This window comes from Diadema setosum, chromosome 5 (genome assembly GCF_964275005.1).
Source record: "Diadema setosum chromosome 5, eeDiaSeto1, whole genome shotgun sequence".
In the NCBI taxonomy this organism is placed as follows: Eukaryota; Metazoa; Echinodermata; class Echinoidea; order Diadematoida; family Diadematidae; genus Diadema; species Diadema setosum.
Genome location: NC_092689.1, coordinates 2,584,349 through 2,607,152, shown reverse-complemented (window position 1 = coordinate 2,607,152; position 22,804 = coordinate 2,584,349). Strand labels below are relative to the sequence as shown.

Below are 22,804 nucleotides of genomic sequence, written 5' to 3'. Positions count from 1 at the left end.
TTGGACTATACCACCTCCCTCAAAGAAAAAAGAAGATGAATAATCTCACAATCTTTGTGTCTTAAAATTATGTTAGCGGCGGTGCTCATACTCGATCATCAAATTTGATGAAAGAATCCTGACATGATTGTCTTTATCGAGCACTAGCTCACTTACCCTTCAGTGAATTTCTCCCAGATTTTAATATGTTGTAGCTGAGACTTTACGCTATCGAGAGTGAGCCTTCGATTTTTCATACAATGTCGGGATTATGTTAAAAACTTGGTTGGAATTAAAGCTTATCTTCGATGTATTGAGATATTTCTTTCTTTGTGCAACTTTCTTTGCAATAACTCAAGAAAAACAGCCCCTACCACCTCCATGTTTTGCACCTGTTTAGTTCATGTCAGGTACATTATTTCATAAAATTACAACTACTTGATCGGACACCATCTTGGGTATGTAAAATAGGGTCAAAGGTCATAAATGTTTCATCTTGTATCTTGGTGAATACATGTCCTATCTTTCCCATATTTTGCACACGCAAAGACCATATTGTGAGAATCATTTCACAAAATAACCACTTTTTCCTCAGATGTCATCTTGGGAGTGTAAAGGTAGGTCAAAGGTCATATGTATTTGTTGCTGTATCTTCGTTATCTAGTGTATACAGAATTAGTACCAAAGATGGCAGACATGACTCCCTTTTCTAAATGAGAATCCAAACATGACACGGCCAATGTCTCTAAATACAGATGAAACCTGTATGGTCATGCCTATTGCGATCATGATTCGAATCATTGATTTAAAAAAAATCGGATCACCTTAATTTGTCAGTAATGACAAATTACAATCTCTAGTTTTCTTTTGACGTGCCAGAAAAGATTCATTGGTTCCCATTTTACAAAAAAAAAAAGCATAGACATGGCATGACGATAGGCCGTTAGCTCTTTTTATAGTCCTGTTTATTTACTGTCAATATGTACACATCTCACTGTCTATTTCCCTGATAGCAGAGACACGTCAGAAAGACGTCTTTCACACGTCAGCACTGTCGTCAGAAAGACGTCGTAAACTTGTACGCCCACCTAGACATCAGACAGACGTCACAGATATGACGTCTTTTTAACGTCTTCCATTTGAGCAAAATGACGTATTTTTGTCGACAGTTTGAGACGTCTTTCTGACGACAGCGCTGACGTGACGTGACATTTTGACGTCAGTCTAAGACGTTTGAATGACCTCCATTATCTTTGTTTATTTACGTCGTTAAGAATAACGTCATAAACATTGTTTACACGTCAATTTACGACCTTTTTTTACGTGTATTGGTACAGAAAAAGACGTCTTATAGACGTCACTTTGACAAAAATAAACAAAGAAAAAAAAAAGACGTCGGTTTGACGTCGTTTTTAAGCCGAGATACATTAATTACTATGTTAATTACAAGATCTAACAAATGTGTTAGCATCTTCAAGTACAATCCTACGACTCTAACCATCTACTCTTACAGCCCTAAATCCTATTCCTATACCTATGCCTACCACCTATTCCTATTTATTCGACTGTTGAATCATGTTTCTTTATAAACGGGCAAAAAGTTGTAATGCTTCATGACATGGTTACTAAACTAGGCCACAATTTTGAGAGAATCCCAATTAGATATGAAAATATGTCTCCATAGCACAAGGTTTGATTAGTTTGAATAAGATAAGAATAAGCTGATGTACAATTTCTGACACAGTTTAAAGTTTAAACCCACCATAAATACTGTAATTATTAATGTTTTTCCTTATTTTCGCTATTTTTTGCATATGAAATTCAATCTCATGAATATTCATGATCGATACAGCCACGAATCGTATGACGCCATTATGACCTCGTTACGACGTCGTAGTACGACCAGTCACAAGCATTAAGACTAAAATTCATGTCATAACAATATAATTATGAAAATTGATTTAACAACTGTAACATATTCAACTTTATCTTTATAAGTATTTTGATTTTTTTTTCTATGTCCTATATTTTTCAAATTATAGATTTTCTTTTATGTTGTTTATAAATAATTCAGTTCGACTCCATAATTCATATTCGATTACAAATGTAAATTGAGTATGTCGTTATTGTTTGCTAGCTGCGTGATATTTCAAACATCTTACCAAATACACCTAGTACAAAATAAATATTGGGACTATCATTGTGTATAATGCCTATACATTAAGATACACTTCATAAATATCATACACGATAATTGCATGCATATACTCGTCCGTTTTTATGAAAATTCATGATCAATTCAGAAACCAACAGAAGACAAGTTTCAGCGTTTACTGGTATCAGATTACCAGTTAGGTTAATGAGTGTAAATGTGTACAAACTATTTGTCGTCGACTGACACTCAAGGAAATAAATGCATGATTTCTTGTTTCGAAGTCGTGCAGTATCGTACTTAAACACACACAGAATAGTATATTCGCATAGAAAGTGATGATATAATGGAGCTATGATAGCACTTCACCCGTATGAACTTTGTTACGTCAGCAGAACTATATGTCTACAGTGTGAGAGAAAAAGAAATGCAACTCACAGCTACAATTTGTTTGTTTGATTTATTTTTCTTCCAACACAATTTCATACATAAATCAAAATTATTTTCAGTAATATCACATGGAATATCAGTAAGCAGATTACAAGTACATGATTCAAAGAAGGAAAATCGATGTGTAAATTGATTTCATTAACAAATTATAAATCGTATTACCAATTTTCCAAATAATTATCTGAGAAATTATGCGGAAGAAGGACTGCCACTATAAGCAAAAGCTTGAGCACGTGGCAGCCCAGGGACCTATCTACATAAGATTTATATAAATTCTCAAGTAATATACACATTTGTTGAAGCGATGTGAAAAGATCGTTTTGTTATGTGTTGTCATTTGTCAAAAGATAATTTCATTTTTAATGGTAACTAACAAAATATTAAAGAAAGCTACTTTACCCGATATTAGCCAAATTCAAGATCTTTTCATTAAGTTGGAGCATCGAGCATCACATCAAAGTCACAAACGCTACTGACGAGTTTTATAATATGCATTCATAGGAAACTGACATATCACTACACGTTTGAATGATGATATTTTACCCAGAGTGTTCTAGCTTCATTCAAAGCCTGGACAAAAGTACGGAATCTGCACTGTAACATGAGCAATGTTGCAGCTTTTTTTTTTTTTTTGTATTTTCTTTGTACCGAAAACTCGACGGGCGCCTGTCAGCGCAATGATTGCACCATCCATGCACTTGGTGTGTGTGTGGGTGTGTGTGTGTGTGTGCGTGTGTGTGTGTGTTCGTGTGTTCGTGTGGGCAGGCGCGCCGGTAGCAGTTTTGGATTGGGGGGGGGGGCAAATATTGGAGGGGGCTCACGATAGACCATACATGTTACACAATATACACATACACACACACATCTATATATATATATATATATATATATATATATATATATATATATATATGCATGTGCGTGTGTGCGTGCGCAATAATGGGACTCCACATTACGGAATGTGATACATTCAACAACGCAGTCATTGAGCAACATTGTAAGTTTTCCTGATACATGGATTATGGAATGACGGTGTGAAATGACAAATTATACACTGTCAGCAACATCAGGAGAATTGCATAACAATAAAATGCGAGCGAGCGGAGCGAGAGAGCTTGAAAATTTTGACATTTTACAGTCCCAAAAACTGCCGTTTGTAGCTATATCTTTCGCTTTGGAAATTAATGGGGGCGCATCGGGCGCAACTGCTGGCAATTACTGGCTGCAACATTAGGCGAATGGCATAATGATTCAATGCGAGCAAGCAAAGCGAGCGAGCTTGAAAATTTTGACATTCTACAGTCCCAAAACTGGCGTTTGTAGCTATATCTTTCGCTTTGGAAATTAATGGGGGCGCATCGGGCGCAACTGCTGGCAATTACTGGCAGCAACATTAGGAGAATGGCATAACCATTGAATGCGAGCGAGCGAAGCGAGCGAGCTTGAAAATTGTGACATTCTACAATCCCGAAACTGGCGTTTGTAGCTATATCTTTCGCTTTGGAAATTAATGGGGGCGCATCGGGCGCAACTGCTGGCAATTACTGGCTGCAACATTAGGCGAATGGCATAATGATTCAATGCGAGCAAGCAAAGCGAGCGAGCTTGAAAATTTTGACATTCTACAGTCCCAAAACTGGCGTTTGTAGCTATATCTTTCGCTTTGGAAATTAATGGGGGCGCATCGGGCGCAACTGCTGGCAATTACTGGCAGCAACATTTAGGAGAATGGCATAACCATTGAATGCGAGCGAGCGAAGCGAGCGAGCTTGAAAATTGTGACATTCTACAATCCCGAAACTGGCGTTTGTAGCTATATCTTTCGCTTTGGAAATTAATGGGGGCGCATCGGGCGCAACTGCTGGCAATTACTGGCTGCAACATTAGGCGAATGGCATAATGATTCAATGCGAGCAAGCAAAGCGAGCGAGCTTGAAAATTTTGACATTCTACAGTCCCAAAACTGGCGTTTGTAGCTATATCTTTCGCTTTGGAAATTAATGGGGGCGCATCGGGCGCAACTGCTGGCAATTACTGGCAGCAACATTAGGAGAATGGCATAACCATTGAATGCGAGCGAGCGAAGCGAGCGAGCTTGAAAATTGTGACATTCTACAATCCCGAAACTGGCGTTTGTAGCTATATCTTTCGCTTTGGAAATTAATGGGGGCGCATCGGGCGCAACTGCTGGCAATTACTGGCTGCAACATTAGGCGAATGGCATAATGATTCAATGCGAGCAAGCGAAGCGAGCGAGCTTGAAAATTTTGACACTCTACAGTCCAAAAACTGCCGTTGTAGCTATGTTTTTCGCTTTGGAAATGAAGGGGGAGGCGCACCGGGCTCAACTGCTGGCAATTACATGCTGCAACGTTAGGAAAATGGCATAACGAATAAATTTGGCCATTAATTTTGACATTTTACAGTCCCCAAACTGCCGTTTGTAGTTATATATATATATATATATATATATATATATATATATATATATACATACATATATATACATATATATTCATATATATATATATATATGTATATATATATATACATATATATATATATATATATATATATATATATATATATTAGCTTTGGAAATTAAGGGGGGGGGGGCGGCACAGGCGCAACTGCTGGCAATATATATTACTGGCAGCAAAATTAGGAGAATGGCATAGCGATTGAATGCGAGCGAGCGGAGCGAGCGAGCTTGGAAATTTTGACATTTTACAGTCCCAAAACTGCCGTTTGTAGCTATGTTTTTTTGCGTTTATTCATTTATATATATATATGTATCTTATTTTATCTATTTTTATTTCTTAAATTCTTTTTGCCCCCCACTTTTTGGATGGGGGGGGGGGGGCGGCCCCCCCCCCACTTCCGGCGCCTATGCGTGTGGGTGTTGTGTGTTTATATGCTTGTGTGTTTGGGGTTTGGTAGGTGTGCAGTATATCGTTACTTGCAAAAGTCTTGCGCAACACCCAACATAATCAAGATTTTTTTCTGAAAGAAAATGAAAGCGAGGTCAAAGCTGGTCATTGCTCATGTCTGAAAAAGTAAACATTCTGGTCATAATCATAAACTTGTCAGACTTTGTACACTCTGTTGTTATGTTAGTCAAACTTTCAACTTGTGTTATGAACACATATTTCATATTTCCATTGAGCCTATATATTGTGACCTAGTTTGGTTACTATGTCATAAAGCATTACAACTTTTTGTCCGTATACAAAAAACGTGATACAACAGTGTTGCAACTATATAGGAATAGGTGGTAGACGTAGATATAGGATTTAGAACATTAGGAGTAGGGTAGGTTAGATTCATATCATGGTTGTACCTTGAGTTACTCATCATTTTATTAGATCTTGTAATGAAATATTACCTAGCCTAGCGGTCACAACTTAAAAATGACATCAAAATAACGTCCATTTTCTTTATTTTCACAAAAAGGCGTCTTTAATACATCGATCTTGTCTTCTTTACCAATACGTTGAAAAGGCATATGAATTGACGTGTAAACGACGTGTTTATGACACTATTCCGATGTAACATCTTGTATTGAAAAAGGTAATTTACAAGTCATTAAGAAGTCTTTATATGACCACCAAATATGACGTCGTTTGGACAACTTCTACTTGAGCAAAAACACATTTTGACAGCAGTATGAGACATAATTATATATGACGTCCACTTTGTTTATTTACGTCAAGAAGACGTTTATTGACGTCAGATCTTGTCTTTGAATTATCAATCTACACGTCTTTATGATGTCTTTGTATGACCATTAAGACGTCAGAAAGACGTCACAAATATGACGTCTTTTAGGTGTCTTCCATTTGAGCAGAAATAGGACTTTTTGACGTCAGATTGAGACGTCTAAAAGAAGTCTATCTTCTTTGATTATTTGTGTCAAAAAGACGGCATATAATGACGTGAAATTGATGTCATTCTGACGTGTCTCTAGTATCGGGGAATACGTCGCTAGTATGACGTGATAAACTCTACAAAAAGCAACTAAAGTTTGACGTTATTTATACGCTGTTAATATGACGTCAGAAATATGTCCCAAACTGACTTAAATTTTACGTCTGTAATACGTTAAAAATATGACGTCATAAGTACGTCGCAAAACTGACGTAAACTTTACATTATCAATTAGTCGCTAATATAAAGTCATAAATACGTTGCAAAGCAACGTAAAATTTTTTGTCAGTTATACGTCGTGAATATGACGTAAAGAATACACGCAAAACTGACTTAAATTTTACGTCTTTTGTAAGTCGTTGATATGACGTCATAAATACGTCGCAAAACTAGCGTAAATTTCACTTTATTGATACGTCGCTCATATGACGTCAGGAATTCGTCGCAAAACAAAGCAAATTTGACGTAATCATTACGACGTCTTCATGACGTACTAAATACGTCGCAAAGCAACTTAGATCCTACGTCATTTATACGTCGTTAATTTGACGTGAAAAATACGTAGCAAAATTGACGTAAATTTTAAGTCATTAATACGTCACTATATCGTATAACAATTGGTAAAACATATGACGGAAAACTGACGTAGACTTCACGTCATTACGAAGTCCTTAACATGACGTGATAAATACGTTGCAAAAAGACGCTGAAATCACGTCATTTTCTGGTCATTCTATGACGTGCGACCAGTTTGACCAGTTGCGACCAAATTTAGACGTCTTTTCGACGTCAGTCTGCTATGTGGGTTAATAGGACAAGCATCACGCATTTCCTTACTGATTTTATGCGTTGTCTATTACCCATAAGATTAATTAATTAATCTTAAATTACATTCTAAGATAGCCCGTAATTTGTAAATACAAGTTTACTATGGCATCTATGTTTTCTTTTTGTTGTTGTTTGATTCTTTATGCACTGTAAGAAGAGGGAGAGGTCGGACCACTTTTACATCAGTGTTCTGAAGAACGACATAGAACTTGATAGCGCTCGTGAATTGAGGACAGTCTTGCTAGATAGACAGGTCTGGAAGTGCAACTACTATGTTACAGGTCCAGTTTACCTTTGGGAACAGTGCTTTAAAAATGTTCAAGATATCACATTTGATGTATATGTGTAGGTCTGTTGTATCACAAAACATCCTACCATATAAAATTTCCGCAATAAAGCCTAAAATATATATGGAAATATCAGTATTTTTCTCATTAAACCATAACTGTAGATGGTTTAGTCTGGCAACATTTTCATTATAACTATTGTTCACATTTTGTCTACTTAACAATACTTACTAGCCCACATTTGCAAACCCACGAAAATCAAAACTGTACTAGTTTTGATTTTCAAAAAATCAAAGGTACTAGCCCACATTTACAAACCCACGAAAATCAAAACTGCATAAAACAGGTCCAATATGACTTCAAGTACAAGTTATAACAGTAACATACCTTACCTGTCGCTCTTTGTCTATACCATTCGATAAAAGAGAGAAAATCATCGTTTTAAAATCAATTTTCAAACCGGGTCAACCCGACCCAAAATCGAATTACGAGCGCGGGCTATAGCTACGTACATTGTACATGTAACACGTACGTGGACCGGAGCTGGCGAGCGTTATACGTATGCATACGGATTACGGTGCATTTTCATTTATTTTTATGAAAGTAATGGACTAATTGGAACGAAATTTTGCACAGGTGTTACTGCAATCATACCCAAACTCCATGCTAACTATGAGACCAATTGCTGCAGGTTTACAAATGTGGGCTAATTCCTTTAACATTGATTATACAGATTCAAATTTTTACAGTGGTTGTTTCTATCCCAAACTCACATTTTGGAACAATTTTAAAGCACTAAAGCTGGGTTTTTGTTTCATCTGCAAATGGTAAATTATGCCTTTAATGGAAGCTAAGCCGAGGTGCGCATGACATAAGCGAAACCAGTGCATAGGCTCTACATGTAAAGTTAATTTCTTTTCACGTGGGCCACGTCACGCAGTAATTATCTTCCCCCAAGGAGGTTATGTTTCTGCGGGCGTTGCTGTTGTTGTTTGTTTTTTTTTTGTCTGTCTGTCTGCAAAATAACTCAAAATTTTATGAACGGATTTGGATGAAATAAAAACGCATGGAAGAGATCACTAGATATTGTGTCTTTTTTACGTTTTTGAAGGATTCTTTAGCATTGGCAGGTACAATCAATGAACGCTAGATGTCGCGCTTGCCTTTATCACCCCAGAGTCTTCTATTGTCACCTCAGACTGAGGCATTGCTCCTCTGTTCACGGTGACGGCTGGTCAGCAGTGAGGGCATGTTGTAGATGGTCATATGTGAATTATTAATGCAGATGATGTGAATGTAGGAACATACTAGTATAGAGTGGCAATGATAAAATACAAAGGAGGAAGTAAGCTGCCTGGCGGAGATCTGCCCTCTCCGAAATGTTTTCTAACCATGCCCTTTAGATGAATTAAAATCGACACAGACGTTTTTGTCGATGTACACGTCGATCAGTCATGACCATTATGGTAATTATAGCCCTCAGGGCCTCATGCATCCTTGATGGGAGGTGTTATCTAAAGTGCATCAGAGATCAGACATTTCACATATCCCTCTATGTTTGCCTTTCCTCCTGTTTCAAAGAATTGTCGCTTTTTCTGTCTCTTTCTTGTTAGAAACAGCACAATACACTTCATAACAGAAAACGTAAAGCCAAGAAAGAGATAGGTTTATAAATCACTAAATGACAATGATTACATTACGTTATTTTGTGATTTGGGACTCCTCACTGCTTCTTCTTGCCTCTCAGAAAATGTTAACATATATGGCATTAAGTGCATGACTGCCACCACCCTCGGGAATCACTAGGCAAGGCATCTTCTGTTGCTAAGTAACCCTCTCAACATTACTCTGACGTATGTGTTGCCCACAGAGCGTCTCTAGCTTACCGCTTATGGGGTCTTGCTCACACTTCATAGGCATAAAAAGTTCAGTAGCAGGGTTCGAAATATTGACCCTTGTGCGATGTGCGGAAAGCATAGCTATATTAGTCACCTATATAGCACACCATGATTTTTAAGTACTGCATTTTTCTTTAATTGGATGTAATGTTATTGGGTGTTAATTTATGAGTTATTTATATAATGGAATTATTCAATGTGTGTTGATTTTACTACCCCTTGTATATCATTCTGAGATGTGTGCTTTATGTAGGGCCTGTTTGTAACCATGTATGCCACTTGATTCATTAATTTTTCCATTTTATGGACAATAAATGCAATGAAATGAAATGAACTGATTGAACACAAGCCTCCTTCCATGAACAAATTACTTTTGTAAAAATTGTCGCATGTGCATGTTATATTGTGAGTCATAACAACGACAACAACAAAATCATAGTTTACAAGGAATGCATAGAAACACGTCTTAGCTTTATTAGATTTAAGATTCATGGACAGTCATGATAATTCGACCCGGTTTTTCACGATGGCAACAAGAAATCCATAAATAGTGGTGATGCGACTCTTAGAATATTCGTCATTGAAGAACATTATGGCAAGTGGACTTTGATTAAGCCCTATAGATACATTCGACGTTTATTATATAAGAAATTAAAGGCCCACATATACGCGGCATCTTCCACTGCTCAAATTCTGACATTCACCGGTTTGCCCTTAAAAAGCAGACCGAAAAGAAGTTTCGAGGAAAGGGACGAGAGAAGAAGACGAAGAAGAAGAAGAAACAAAAACACAGAACAAGCTGGATGCTGGTCAGGAGGAAGTGATTGGGAACAAGAAGAAGTAAACCGAGAAGAAGAAGTAGAAGGATCTGGAGGAGAAGACGAATTTTGAACATCTAATCCTTTATCAAGTTAAAAATGATAGAAGTGATATGTCTCTTGGTTATCGCTTTGAAAATTTCAGCTATTGTTCTTGCTCAAACCACGTTATAACTCGAATCTAACGGGACTGTATAGTTCTGGTTGAGGTGAGGATTTAGCTTTTAACGTTTTGCGAGATATTAAGAAATCACTCTATGAGATGTAAAAGAGCATGCGATTCTAAGGGGTATCAAAAGTTTATTTGATGAAAATCGGTTTTGCAATGGCTGAGATATCCAAAAACAAGGTGAAACAAGGAGATCCTAATAAAAGGCGTGGCCTGTAGCCTTTTATTAAGGTCATTTTTTTGGATATCTCAGTCATCTGCAAACCAATTTTCATCAAATAAACGTTGAATCCTTCTTAAAATCACATGCTCTTTCATATATCATAAGAGGTATCTCATTATCTCACTGAGGAATGTTATAAACCTGAATCCCCACCTTCACCAGTACTGTACAGTCCCTTTAAAATTTAGGCATTTTCTAATTATGTTATTCTATTCTATATCACTGCAATTATAACAAACATTGTGTTTATGGCAAGAGATAATCTTTCCTAGAACTGTATTTTGTCACAAAACATCATAATAAATATGAGTGCTACACTTAATGGGTATCGCATTATCTCTCTCTCTCTCTCTCTCTCTCCCTCTCTCTCTCCCTGTTTCTTACAGTACATAGCAATATCCGTAGAACGTGCGCTATCATTTTTATGATTATCATTATGATTATGCCATTATTCTTAATAATATCATTGCGGAATGTGATGGGTGTATCTTTGGCTCACATCGATGTATTGAGCACACATACACAGAACAAAAACTAATACAAAGTATGGTGAAGTTTTCCTGTTTTCCAAGCTGCATAACGTGCAAAGGTTTGAAACTCTTTTGTCGAAATACTATCGTTGTATCTCAAGTCAAAACCGACAACAACAAATTCTCGCCCGGGATTGCTATTTCGTCATCACTATGAAGAGTTTTATCACAAAACGAGCTAACTCCTTTCTTGCTAAGTTGATTTGTGATTAAAACAAAGAAAATAATCAGAAAATGAGTGATATTTCTATCCATACCTCGAAGAATATTCCTTATTATGTAACAAGTGAGGCATCACTGGAAATCTTTTCTTTTGCTCTGTCTGATGATGGGTTTACTTTAAAGTTTGAAAATGGCGCTTAGCCCATTTTGCGATGAAACTTTTCATAATTCTTCCCGGTATTGGTGTTTCAGAGCCTACACCATCTACAACATTTACAATGAGATGAGAGAGACGTGGGCTTGCTCTAATTTTGGTTTGGATCCACCGAATTGATTAACATAATAATATCATATGAATTAGCACCAGCAGCATGAGTAGCCAAACTCTGGAAGTTTCTCTCAAAGTACTGTAACTGTAAATAGACAGAAAACGTATTGAAGTCAGACTAGAAGTAACTTGACACAGTTGAGAGCGATTAGTTAGGCTCAGTATGCGAACTTTTATGGTCAGAATTTGATTCTACTGAAGAGTTCATATCATCACGTCTCTTCTCCGTCTGCGTCATTGCTGCATTCCCATCATGCATTTCCTCTTCCGTAGTCTGCTCCAAGCTCCAACAGTTGGCGCGCTTGTATTTTCTTGTGACCAGGTAGAGGTACAAAATGTCCAGCAGCAAAATCCCAGCCAGCAGAGGATAAAAATATTCCAGACGTGCGGAGTTGATATCGGTACTGTACCAAGGTTGGCCTGCTGCAAACGTTAACCATAAGCAATAATCTTTGAATAGTAATTTCATTGCTTTATTTCAATCTATCTTACAAATGAGATAATGGTGACGAAAACAGGTTCTGACATTAAAGGGATGGTACAGTATTGGTGGAGATGAGAATTTGGCTTTTAACTTTTTGCGAGATATAGAGAAAACACTTATGATATAGTACAGTGCATACCATTTTAAGAGGAATTCAAAGTTTATTTGATGAAAATCAGGTTTGGAATGACTAAAACATCCAAAAACAAAGTAAAACAAAGCGATCGTAATAAAGTGTGGGTCCCACATTTTATTAGACTCGCTCTTTTTTGGGGGATATCTCAGCCATTTCAAAAGCAATTTTCATCAAATAAACGTTGAATTCCTCATAGAATTACATGCTCTTTCATATTTCAGAAGAGGTTTCTCATTATCTCACACAAAAAAAAAATGTTAGAAACGTGAAATCAGGTCTCAACCAAAACTATACGATCCCTTTAAGCAAGGGATGATAGTTGTTCACGTTATAATTATGAACTGACATTAAAAAGAAAGACATCATTATCATCTCTGAATTGGTATATACATGGCCTCATGATAAAATAAATCCAAGTTGCATTAAACTTGCTGGTTTAGCGGATAAGTGAACATCATACAACTCTTTTTTGATTTCCGGTGAGCAGGGTTTAGTGCAAATTGCTTTGGTGACGAATAATCTCAGTCTCGTCTAAATCGAGTCGAAATCGGGTGACGAGTACGAGTTGGCAAATCAAAGGAGTTGGTTTTAATACCTGCTCCTGAGATGGCGTTGACGATGGCGACGATGAGTTGGGCCAGGAGGTAGCTGCCGACACCGGACATAAGCAGAAAGAGCCCGACGGTGAAGCCTTTGAGTTGTAGCGGTGCCTCGGTGTAAGAAACTTCAAGTCCTGCATGAGGGAAAGTGGAACATGGTGCACTGAGATCCAATAAGGATTTGACATGAGAATTTAAAATTTGAACTTTTTTATTACTTTAACTGGAACGTATTACTGAACATTTTTTTTTTTCACTCATGAACTGCTCGAAAGGGCTCATTAATGACCATGACAACTATCAATGAAGATCTGTGCAATGATCACAGTGAGCTTATTGAGTACATACAACGTTTATATCCGTACCTTCATGTAATATGATATTGATATTTACAAAGGATATCTCTCCGTTGTCAGTTACCTGCTGAGAGAACCAGTCCGTCCCCGATACCAGCACAGGTGTACTGGGGAATCTGTGCGACGGCGCTGAGTGAGGATGAGTTGCAGGTGGTGATGTTGTCCATGGAAACGTATATCATTGGCTCGTCCTCCACGAGTCGCTTCCTCTGCCCCTCCACCAGCGCCGCGAAACAGACTGATAGGATGCCCATGATTATCCCCCCTCCTGAGGACGAGCAAGAGGGCAAGATATGGAGAAAGAATCGTGAAAGGAAGGAGGGGAACGGGAGGACCGGGAAGGGGAAGGGGGTGGGGTAATAGAATGAAGTAGATTCATGTCAATGAGCGCAGAAATTGCAAGAAATATTCTCTTTGATTAATATAATGCGTAGTAATACACTAATCATAAGAAAATTAGGACCTCATTGTTATGTGACCTATTAGCATAAACCCCCTGTCTTTTCCTCGTTTTGGAGAACTTTACAACTTTTACTAATGTTCTTGAAAGAAATACTGACTGCTATTGTCATTCATTGTGAATTCTTTGATAGGGCCTCATTGTACAAATTACTATGAAGTTCGACACAAGTGAAATCATGGACGCATAACTGTGATCATTCTCTTCCTGTTGCTGCTTTTTAGAGTGGCCTCACGTGTCTAGGAAAAAAGGTATAAACTTTCTCTCTTCTTCGTAATTTGAGGCAGTGCCGTCCTCTCATTCGACACGTAAGACATGCAACTTGTTGGGAATCGACGCTTGATGCACTGAAATTTTGGGGTCATCCCACGCGACCGACACCAACGAGTCATACAGCCCACGAGTTCGACGTTGGAAAAAAAAAAAGTCCGTGAGTCATCCTGCCCATGAGTTTGACAATAGGCCGAAGAGTTAGACACTACGTAAAAACACGACCCACAAGTTCGACATTACATCAAGGGCTTAATGTGTCGAACTCGTGGGCCTTGTTTGCCTGGTGTCGGACTCATGGCCCTTATTCCTTAGTGACGAACTCATGAGCGGTATGACTCATGGGCTGTATAACTCGTAGGACGTATGACTCGTGGCCTGTATGACTCGTGGGCTCTATGACTTGTGGGCTGTATGATTCGTTGGTGTCGAATTCGTGACATGCAACCGATTTTCTTTTTATGGCCTTTCTGTTTAGACGTGTGGAAAGGAAAGGATGTCGTACTTCACCCTTACCTATCCGGAGAAATGGTGATACAAAGTGGGCGTGACGTGCGATACACTTGGGTAGTAGTATGATGAGGAACATGATGTTTGTGACGACGGACACGAAAGACCGATAGATGAGGTAAACTGTTTTTGTTGTATTGATGTCAGTTTTTCCAGCTGGATTCAAGCAAAGTGTCTGCGTTGAGTAGGTATTTTCCATCTGGCAGTAAGAGAGAGAGAGAGAGAAAGAGAGAGAGAATGTAAAGAACTCAACTTCAGCTATGTCGGTAGTTGTGTTCAAACAAAAATGCGCATACGTCATAATCCACACTCACGACATAGATAAAACTTAATACTGAGTACTGAACGGTCATGATATCATTATGAGTGGTCGCGTCATACTTATTGATTTCGATTTAGTGCAAGATTGTGCATTATATCCGTTGGAAATCAATGTTATAATTACGATACTTTATTTCTTATGACAACAAAACGTGGTGAATGCGCTTTAATACACCATTCAAGAGTATGCATCGTATATGCACTAAAATGCAATTTGCCCAAGTACAAGTTTATTTCTCCAAGACCTCCGTGAAATAAGCTTAAAACATATCTGTCATGCTAATGATGGAACATTATGTATTTCAGCCCATGCATTACTATTTTGTTTTATTTAACGCTCTTTGTTTGCGTTTGATCTGTTCGTCGTCTTATGTCTGTAAACTAATTATGCACATTTCCAAGCATAATCATGACTGGAATTCAATTATTATGCAGTACTATCATGACAAAGCATAAAAAATGAAGCTGCAAAAATAATATGATACCAAAGGAAATATTATTTCGATGATTCACAGATCATCGATTCTACTGAATCAAAACATTTCAGTTTTGATTCAGTAGAACTAATATGTATTTTGTGAATCATCAGTAGTCATGGTGAGGAATGAATGCCTTTTTTTTTTATTGCCATCATGGATTGCTACATTTGCGTGTTTTCAAAGAAAAACAAAAGGTACCCACAAAATAATTGACGATGATGAAAATGGTGACCGTGTGGAATATTGGAGTCGTTCGAAGTAAGTGGGCCGTCTCGTAGACGTCCTTGCCGTTGAATGAGCCGCCATGTTGAACGGACGCTCTGTCCAACCAGTGGTCAACACGCGGCACGTCCTTCCGCCTTCTCAGAGCCTCCCAGATGACTTTAAACTGCTGCCTGAGAATGGTCTCTGGTCAAGATACAGTAAAAAATAATCATGGCTGCTGTATCTATAATGACGCTTTGATACTTGGCAATAATGATTGTCTTCCGTGTATTTTCTGTAGACATTTTTCTGGTGCATGACGTCATAATAGCTATCTTGTTAGGGAAATCGTCTCCTTCTCGAGAGAACTGTTCTAAGAAGTCGCAGCTGCTACTGTTGTCACGACAAGAACTTATATTCCATGAAATGAAATGAAATGAAATGCTTCGTAACTATAGGCTGTAGGAAAGAAACATCCATTAACAATGTAATACGTTACAGAAACGGTCTATTGCTATTAAAACTATGCACAGTCCCGTTACAACTTACTATCTATAAGATGATAACTTCAAACGAATCTGTTCCGCCTGCATGTCGTCACGAACTAGATTAAACGTTTACAATGAAAATCTGAGTCATGTTCATCTGAAACATAGGATGTTTTGTTTTGTTTTTTTCTTTTTGTGGGGACGCATGTCCTGGAAATGTACTCATATGTACTTACTGTTCCTTGTTTCAGTGACGTAGAGTTTCCTGCCCATCAAAGCTGAAACTATCGCTAAGAAGACGCACGACACCACCACGATGTAGACAACGAAGAATGAAGTAGCCTTGATGAGCGGGAACATCAGTTGAGAAAAGAAGACGGCTGAAAAATAAACTGCGTAGAACCTACAATATGCACCACAACACAGTAAGGAAAACGAACAAATAAACGCATTTACATTGTATACGTGACACAGCACCGACTGTACTCTTATTATCATGTTTTTGCAGGTCATTTCTGTTACTATGGTTATAGTGGGTAGAAATTGCAGACAAGAGCTAAATCACCTAAAGTATTATCAAGAAAGCTGAAGTAGTCATATCGAGATGGATTAAAGCAGTAATGTCTATGTGTGTTCTATTTAATTTAAACATTAGGCAAAACTTAGCTGAACGAGCGGGAAAAGGAAGATGAAGAAACTAAAAGAAAAAGAGCCAAGCCCCTCCCTAATGTGATTAAGAAGAAACTTGGCACTGCCCTCTATTGACCGCTGACCAAGTAAATGTTGGACGTATCCCAAGCTGAATGAGGGAGTCGCACTTGGGTTCTTAATCGTTACGCACGTCATCAAAAAACTTGTTTGCCAGGAAAAATAAAATGCGTTGGCATAGTAACATATCTAAGGGGCAGCCATATCTTTCTATTTATCGTGCTTAGGTGTTGTTTGTTTTGTTATCATTAAATTTCAAGAATTAAAGATCTTATTTACCCTCTCCACTATTCTTAGATCAAGCGAATGTAAACCAATAAACATTATATCTCCTCTTCACATTTCATTTTTTTTTTGATGCCAACAGACAAACTGATGGTATCATCACTACTGTTGGCTTGGAAGGAAGACAGAATCGGCTAAGTCCTCATTTCACTTTTTTTTTTTAATAGGCGAGCGTCTACTGTTCGGTTACTATACAAGGGTGTCAACTCTACCTTGGTCACTTAAATTCAATAATACAGAAATGACAGAATACCAAAATGTAAGTGAAGTGCTTTTCTCGTTACCTGTGTCACTGTGTTGCACATACTCTGAGAAAAAGGGAGCAGTGACCTTGACCTTTGCCTGTTTGACTTCTTACAGTCATTTCAAGTTCAAACTCCACCGAGTGAACTCATTATCTCATGGCTTACGAAGTTTGAATGACATCCGTCGAAGAAGCATAGACAGCTCTGACATAAACGCTAATCTTCAGGTTCAGATTTGAACCCTGATCTTTATTGTCGTCCATCACTTTTATGTAATCTCGACCAAGCAAAGTTATCAACAACAACAATAAAAACAATAATAGTATTAATAATGATAATAATAATAATGATAACAATAATAATAGCATTAACAATGATAATAATGATAATGATAATCATCATCATCATCATCATCATCATCATCATCATCATCACCATCATCATAATCATCATCAAGACGGGAGCTCTAATAACACCACTTGCGTTTTCTAATCACTCATACTTACATGAAGAATACATTCCTTATATTATCATCCTTCTCCCTTTCTCGTTCAACTTCTCTGGCAGCCATGACGCATTCGTTGGCGGCATAAAGGGCCAGACCGACGAAGATCGCAGTGAAGCCCACGACGAACAGACCTCGTTTCGCCGTGATCGGAAAATTTGCGTCGACATCTTCGGAGTACGGTGCCACGTTGATCAGGAGAAGCAAGGTGCCTAACAGTAAAAAAAAAAAGTTAAGGAAGTTGATGTCGAATCCGATTTATACAAGATAATATCCATCTATCACCGCTCGGCATTTTTTTTTCCCCAAAAGGACATTAGGCTACAAGTACTCCTTGTGCATAATAGTCAATGTTATCAAACGCCTACTAGTATACACAGTATTTGTAAACAAGTGCGGAATGGTACATTGATTATTCCGATCCGTAATTTTGAACTGTGTTTCCCGTGAAGGAAAAAATGTTAAGACCACGGTCGCCCAATTTAAGATCTATCAATGATAATCAAAATGATAATGCCTGCGTTCACGTTGGTTTTCTCCTTATCAAGAACTATATACTGTATATAAATACGAAGCGTGACGTACAGCGTGAACTAATCATTAAAAAAAAAAGATATCAAGAGACTTGATGAATGCATCAATCGACAAAAGGAGAGAAAGGACATAGGAAAGATCATGTATTGATGTTAGATGCGAGCTCAGAGTAAAAGATAAATGTATTATAAGGGCATTGAATAATGGCACAGTCACCAATGGTTGGTTGAAGGGCTAGTTGGAATAGATGTTGTATATAATACAAGCATTATACCGGCAATAACATGCAATGAAGGCGTGGAGATGGAAAAGAATTATCATAAAATTGGTTCTAAAACGTTGTAATTACTAATTGCCTCTTTTTTTCCAGTTTCCTTCTGTGCTCAAATGACTATAATAGTTAATTTGTTTGCATTTTTTTTTAATGCACGCGCTCCCGCATGCGTGTGACTATCTGTGTTTTAACAACCAAAAGGACCGGATGTGTTGCGTTGCAGAAGTTGTCGAAAACTTACCCATGAAAGTTATGATGCCACCTGTGATTAAGACCTTTAACCTCGGAAAGCGGGTATCTGCGAGCCATCCGCCGATCATCGGCAAGCATGGAGCCACGGCATCGAACACGTGAATGAGCACGGGCGCGTTTCCTTTCCTGTAATCGAGTTCATCTTCGGAGTATAGGACGATGTTGTAGCGAACTCCGTGCTCCGCAATGGTTACAAAGAATGTGAAACCAAAAATGAAAGCAACTGGTAACCAGACAGAATCCAAAATTCTCGAAGTCCGTTTCACCTGTTCCTGTTCGGGTGGATCCCCGTTTACAAAAGTAGATGACGATGACGTGAGTTCGAAGTCAGCTCCATACGATTTCCTCAACGAAAGCGAGGTTGATCGCTCGATGAGTGGTTTTGTGTCGACTGATTTCATGTTTAGAAAGAGCGTTTGGTCTGATGCTTTATCCTAAGAAACTTTTTTTTTGCGGGGGGGGGGGGGATGAGTCTTTTAATCTGGCCCGCGTTTAGGAAAGATGGATTAAGTGACGTAAATATGTTTACTAATTCACTGATTTTTTATTGCACAGTTCGTAATTCAATGCCCATTGATAAAACATGGTAAAAGATTTGCTGATATATGACTAAGATGGGTACGATCTCTGTACGTTCGTTTTCTGAACTGAAAAGAAAAGAACTTCCTAGCAATGATTCTACCGCGATATGGCGACTGAAGCATTCTCCTTCCAGAGTAGCTAGTTTTGACGTGTTTGACGAATATTCAACGCTACATGGCTCATGGGAAACTAAGAGAAAAAAAAGGAAGAGAAACGAACAAAATAATAATACGTGCACTAATCAAGACTTAGTGATTGATACCATACACAGAAAATAAGCATAGTAACAATGACCAACTGCGACATTTTCTTGTGACGAATCATCTTATAGCACATAACACTTGTCCATAAACATCACATACTTTATGGCTGTGCTTATCAACACGTACATTTACCGGAATGAAATGAAAGTGCATAGGAAATGCTCTCTTTTTTTCCAAATTCGCAGGCAACCAGCCAAATGCACATTGTTTATTGACCTTTTGTCCTCATATTTGAATAGCATGTGATCTTTCACCTGCAGTCGACTGTTCAGCAAATATCATATAACCATGGAATCTCTTTGATAATATATATTCTGTCGAACTTGACGTACAACAGGCACATACGACAAGACGAGAGGGAAAGGGTGGGGGGGGGGGGTATGACATAAAAACGAACGATACTCCTCAAGTTATGCCTTACATTAGACCAGTAGATGAAAGCCAATGGGATCGAAATTAGTCCATCTCCTGTCACGTTTTCAGCGATAATGATACAATATTCATTTCTCTTTCATATTGTCTTTTTGAATGCGTACTGCATTACAGATTTGTCACCAGTAGCCTACGGCTTGTCTGACTTTTTAAAATATAACACCTTGTATATGCTATAAAGATATACGTCTCTCCTAAGAATCATAATTGCATTTCATCGAAGAACCAGAATAATACTGTAGCTGTTCATGTAAGCGAGCCCATATCGTTTTCGGGCTCTAACAGTTTCGTTGATAAAACTAGAGTTACTCTGGAGAGTTTCCGATGAACATCTGAGACATCAGTCTTTGGTTGGGCTGAAATTAAAAACATAATGGGCTTGAGTTTTGGCAAACAAGGTAAAGGAGACGCGGGCCTATTATTTCTATCATACCACTGTCATATTGTGATTGTCAATCTAATACCTAAGTCGTTGCAATACCAAGCAAACCACAATGAACCTGTTAACGCACAACTATAATCCTTAGGAGGGACGCATATTTTAATGCCTATGAAACGTGTTGCGAATGCTTGGGTAAAGACGTCAGACTTAGACAGTTGTCAGACGTGCATCTGAAACTCATTCACAGTATCATCATCATCAACGAAGATTGGTAGAGCCCGAAAACAATATTTGCTTACATGAACAGCTACAGAATATCTCTAGTTCTGCGATGAAATGCAATAATCTTGGTTCAGGTTAATCTTGTGTCTTTATATCAGTTTGCTGATTGGGATTACTTTATTTATTAAGAGAAAAATCATCTTTAAACATATTGTAAGCAAACGATTTTTTTGTTGTTGTTCATCGTTGGGGACATGTCAGCTGTTACACGACAATTTCTATTAAAATCTGACTTACTCTGTTGCAGTGAATATTATGGTACTGTTTGTTCCGCCGTTAGTTCAAACAAGTCCAAGCCGTTTCTTAATTAGTAATTCCATTTGCTGCATGATATTGACCAGAAGCAGATGTTTTTGATGACGACTATTTAGAATAGTTTATGGGTTGGAAACACAGTTTCACGTCATTTCACTGACTGAAAACAGCACAGGCCAAACTTTCACTCATAAAATCCTAACAGCTTGAAGAACTTTACGAGCAACAGTCCTTGGTGTGATAATGGACCTGGCCTTCTGTATGGGAAGTTGATTTTTAATTTTGATATACGGGTAACACTCATTGATCTGACGGGTAACAGGCACAGGGGGCTGATATCACAGTTAACAACATAATACGTCATACTACAGACAGGGTAGGCTGCAAGTACGCCCCACCTGAACGAGTACTAGTTAGCGGAAGAATAGCACGTTTGCATTCCCCTTTCATATAGGGGAACATGTAGTTTAAGATAAAAACAGGTGTGTAATCAACAGGTCCTTAATAGAAGGGATAGGCAACTTAGTATGTCAAACTCACATACACTCAGGGCATAAACTCTATCATACTTACCAACAATAATTCAGTGGCAAGTTTCCGCAGTAAAGGCAAAGCACCAAGCATTCTTTTCACTTATGAATATTGTATATCAGAAATATCATGATAAGAGTCAGTATCCCGTATACACAGAGCCATGATCATGGAGAATGCCATCCACAAGAAGAAAAGAAGTAATCTAACTACATGCACTCGCACCCCTCGTAAGAAAAACGGTTGAATGTGTGCAGATATTACAACTGTATACAACTCGCGGGCGCCCCGTTCTGCCAGAAATATTATGATTTTATGGACTTTTCGCATTATTGCCCTTTGAACAAACACTCACGCAGCGTAACCATTCATCTATCATAAATATCGACGCTGGCAATGCGTGACGTGGGCGAAATCTGCAAATAAAAGGAAATCGTCATGATCATACTCTGTCTTTTTTTTTTTTTTAATACGATAGAAGTCCTATATTGCCTATAAGGGATAAAACAGAACCTTCCGGTCTAAATCATACTAGCTACTACCAGCAGACACAAACGATGCATATAGAAATATTAAACTTTTGTTCTTTATTCATTGCTTATGCGAAGAGATCATGGTAGCTTCTGTAAAATATCAGTTATATAGGATTTCAAAATTACAGGGTTAAGCCGAACAATGAGTAAGTAATAAAATTTCAAAGAAGAGAATATAAAATGTCAATTAAAACGCTTCGACCTGTTTATCATACATGCTCATCATGCATCACAACTTTACTAATATACACGGTATTTGGTCTGTCTAACAATGTGAATCACTGGTATTTTCCCAGATAAAAAGGGAATTGCTTAATACAAATTGATGGACAGCGACGTTTGGCTCTTAACTATTTACGATGTCAATGGTCATTTTAAAGCATTCTTTCTTACTAAGGTATTTGAAATTCGCTATTTCGTGTTTATGTCCTTGTTAAACTGTCAAGAGCAAAACAGGGGTCTTCACTACAGTTAATATAAAGTTTTTGAGATACCACACCGTAGTTCAGTTGATTGCTCTTCAGATTATTTTCCAAGATTTCATACACATTTCAAAAACAGAACACCTTAGAACTTTGAAAAAAAAAAAGTGTCGAATGCGTTTTCGAGTTCACTTTGAATGAAATACATTTAACAAATAAAGAACAACTAAAATCTGCCGATATTTCCTTTCATCTTTTACT

At 37.9% G+C, this 22,804-nt stretch overlaps 1 protein-coding gene across 1 annotated transcript; it reads right to left on the bottom strand.

The window, feature by feature from the left end:
* Positions 1-8,759: 8,759 nt before the first annotated feature.
* LOC140228422 (solute carrier family 15 member 4-like) lies at positions 8,760-19,262 on the bottom strand. Its single transcript, XM_072308641.1, has 9 exons — positions 18,851-19,262; positions 17,803-18,013; positions 16,295-16,461; positions 15,569-15,774; positions 14,573-14,765; positions 13,391-13,594; positions 12,967-13,104; positions 11,968-12,174; positions 8,760-8,854 (listed from the first exon to the last, which is right to left on the bottom strand). Exons 1-9 carry the CDS (start codon positions 19,260-19,262, stop codon positions 8,760-8,762), a joined length of 1,833 nt encoding a protein of 610 aa, XP_072164742.1.
* Positions 19,263-22,804: the final 3,542 nt, after the last annotated feature.

Excerpts from the sequence above, each read along its gene's own strand:
- LOC140228422 (XM_072308641.1), bottom strand. The coding sequence starts at position 19,262 with ATGAAATCAGTCGACACAAAACCACTCATCGAGCGATCAACCTCGCTT. Across the intron at positions 15,775-16,294 it reads CGTCACTGAAACAAGGAACA|AGACCATTCTCAGGCAGCAG; the intron begins GTAAGTACATAT and ends TATCTTGACCAG. Across the intron at positions 13,595-14,572 it reads ATCACCATTTCTCCGGATAG|GAGGGGGGATAATCATGGGC; the intron begins GTAAGGGTGAAG and ends GCTCGTCCTCAG.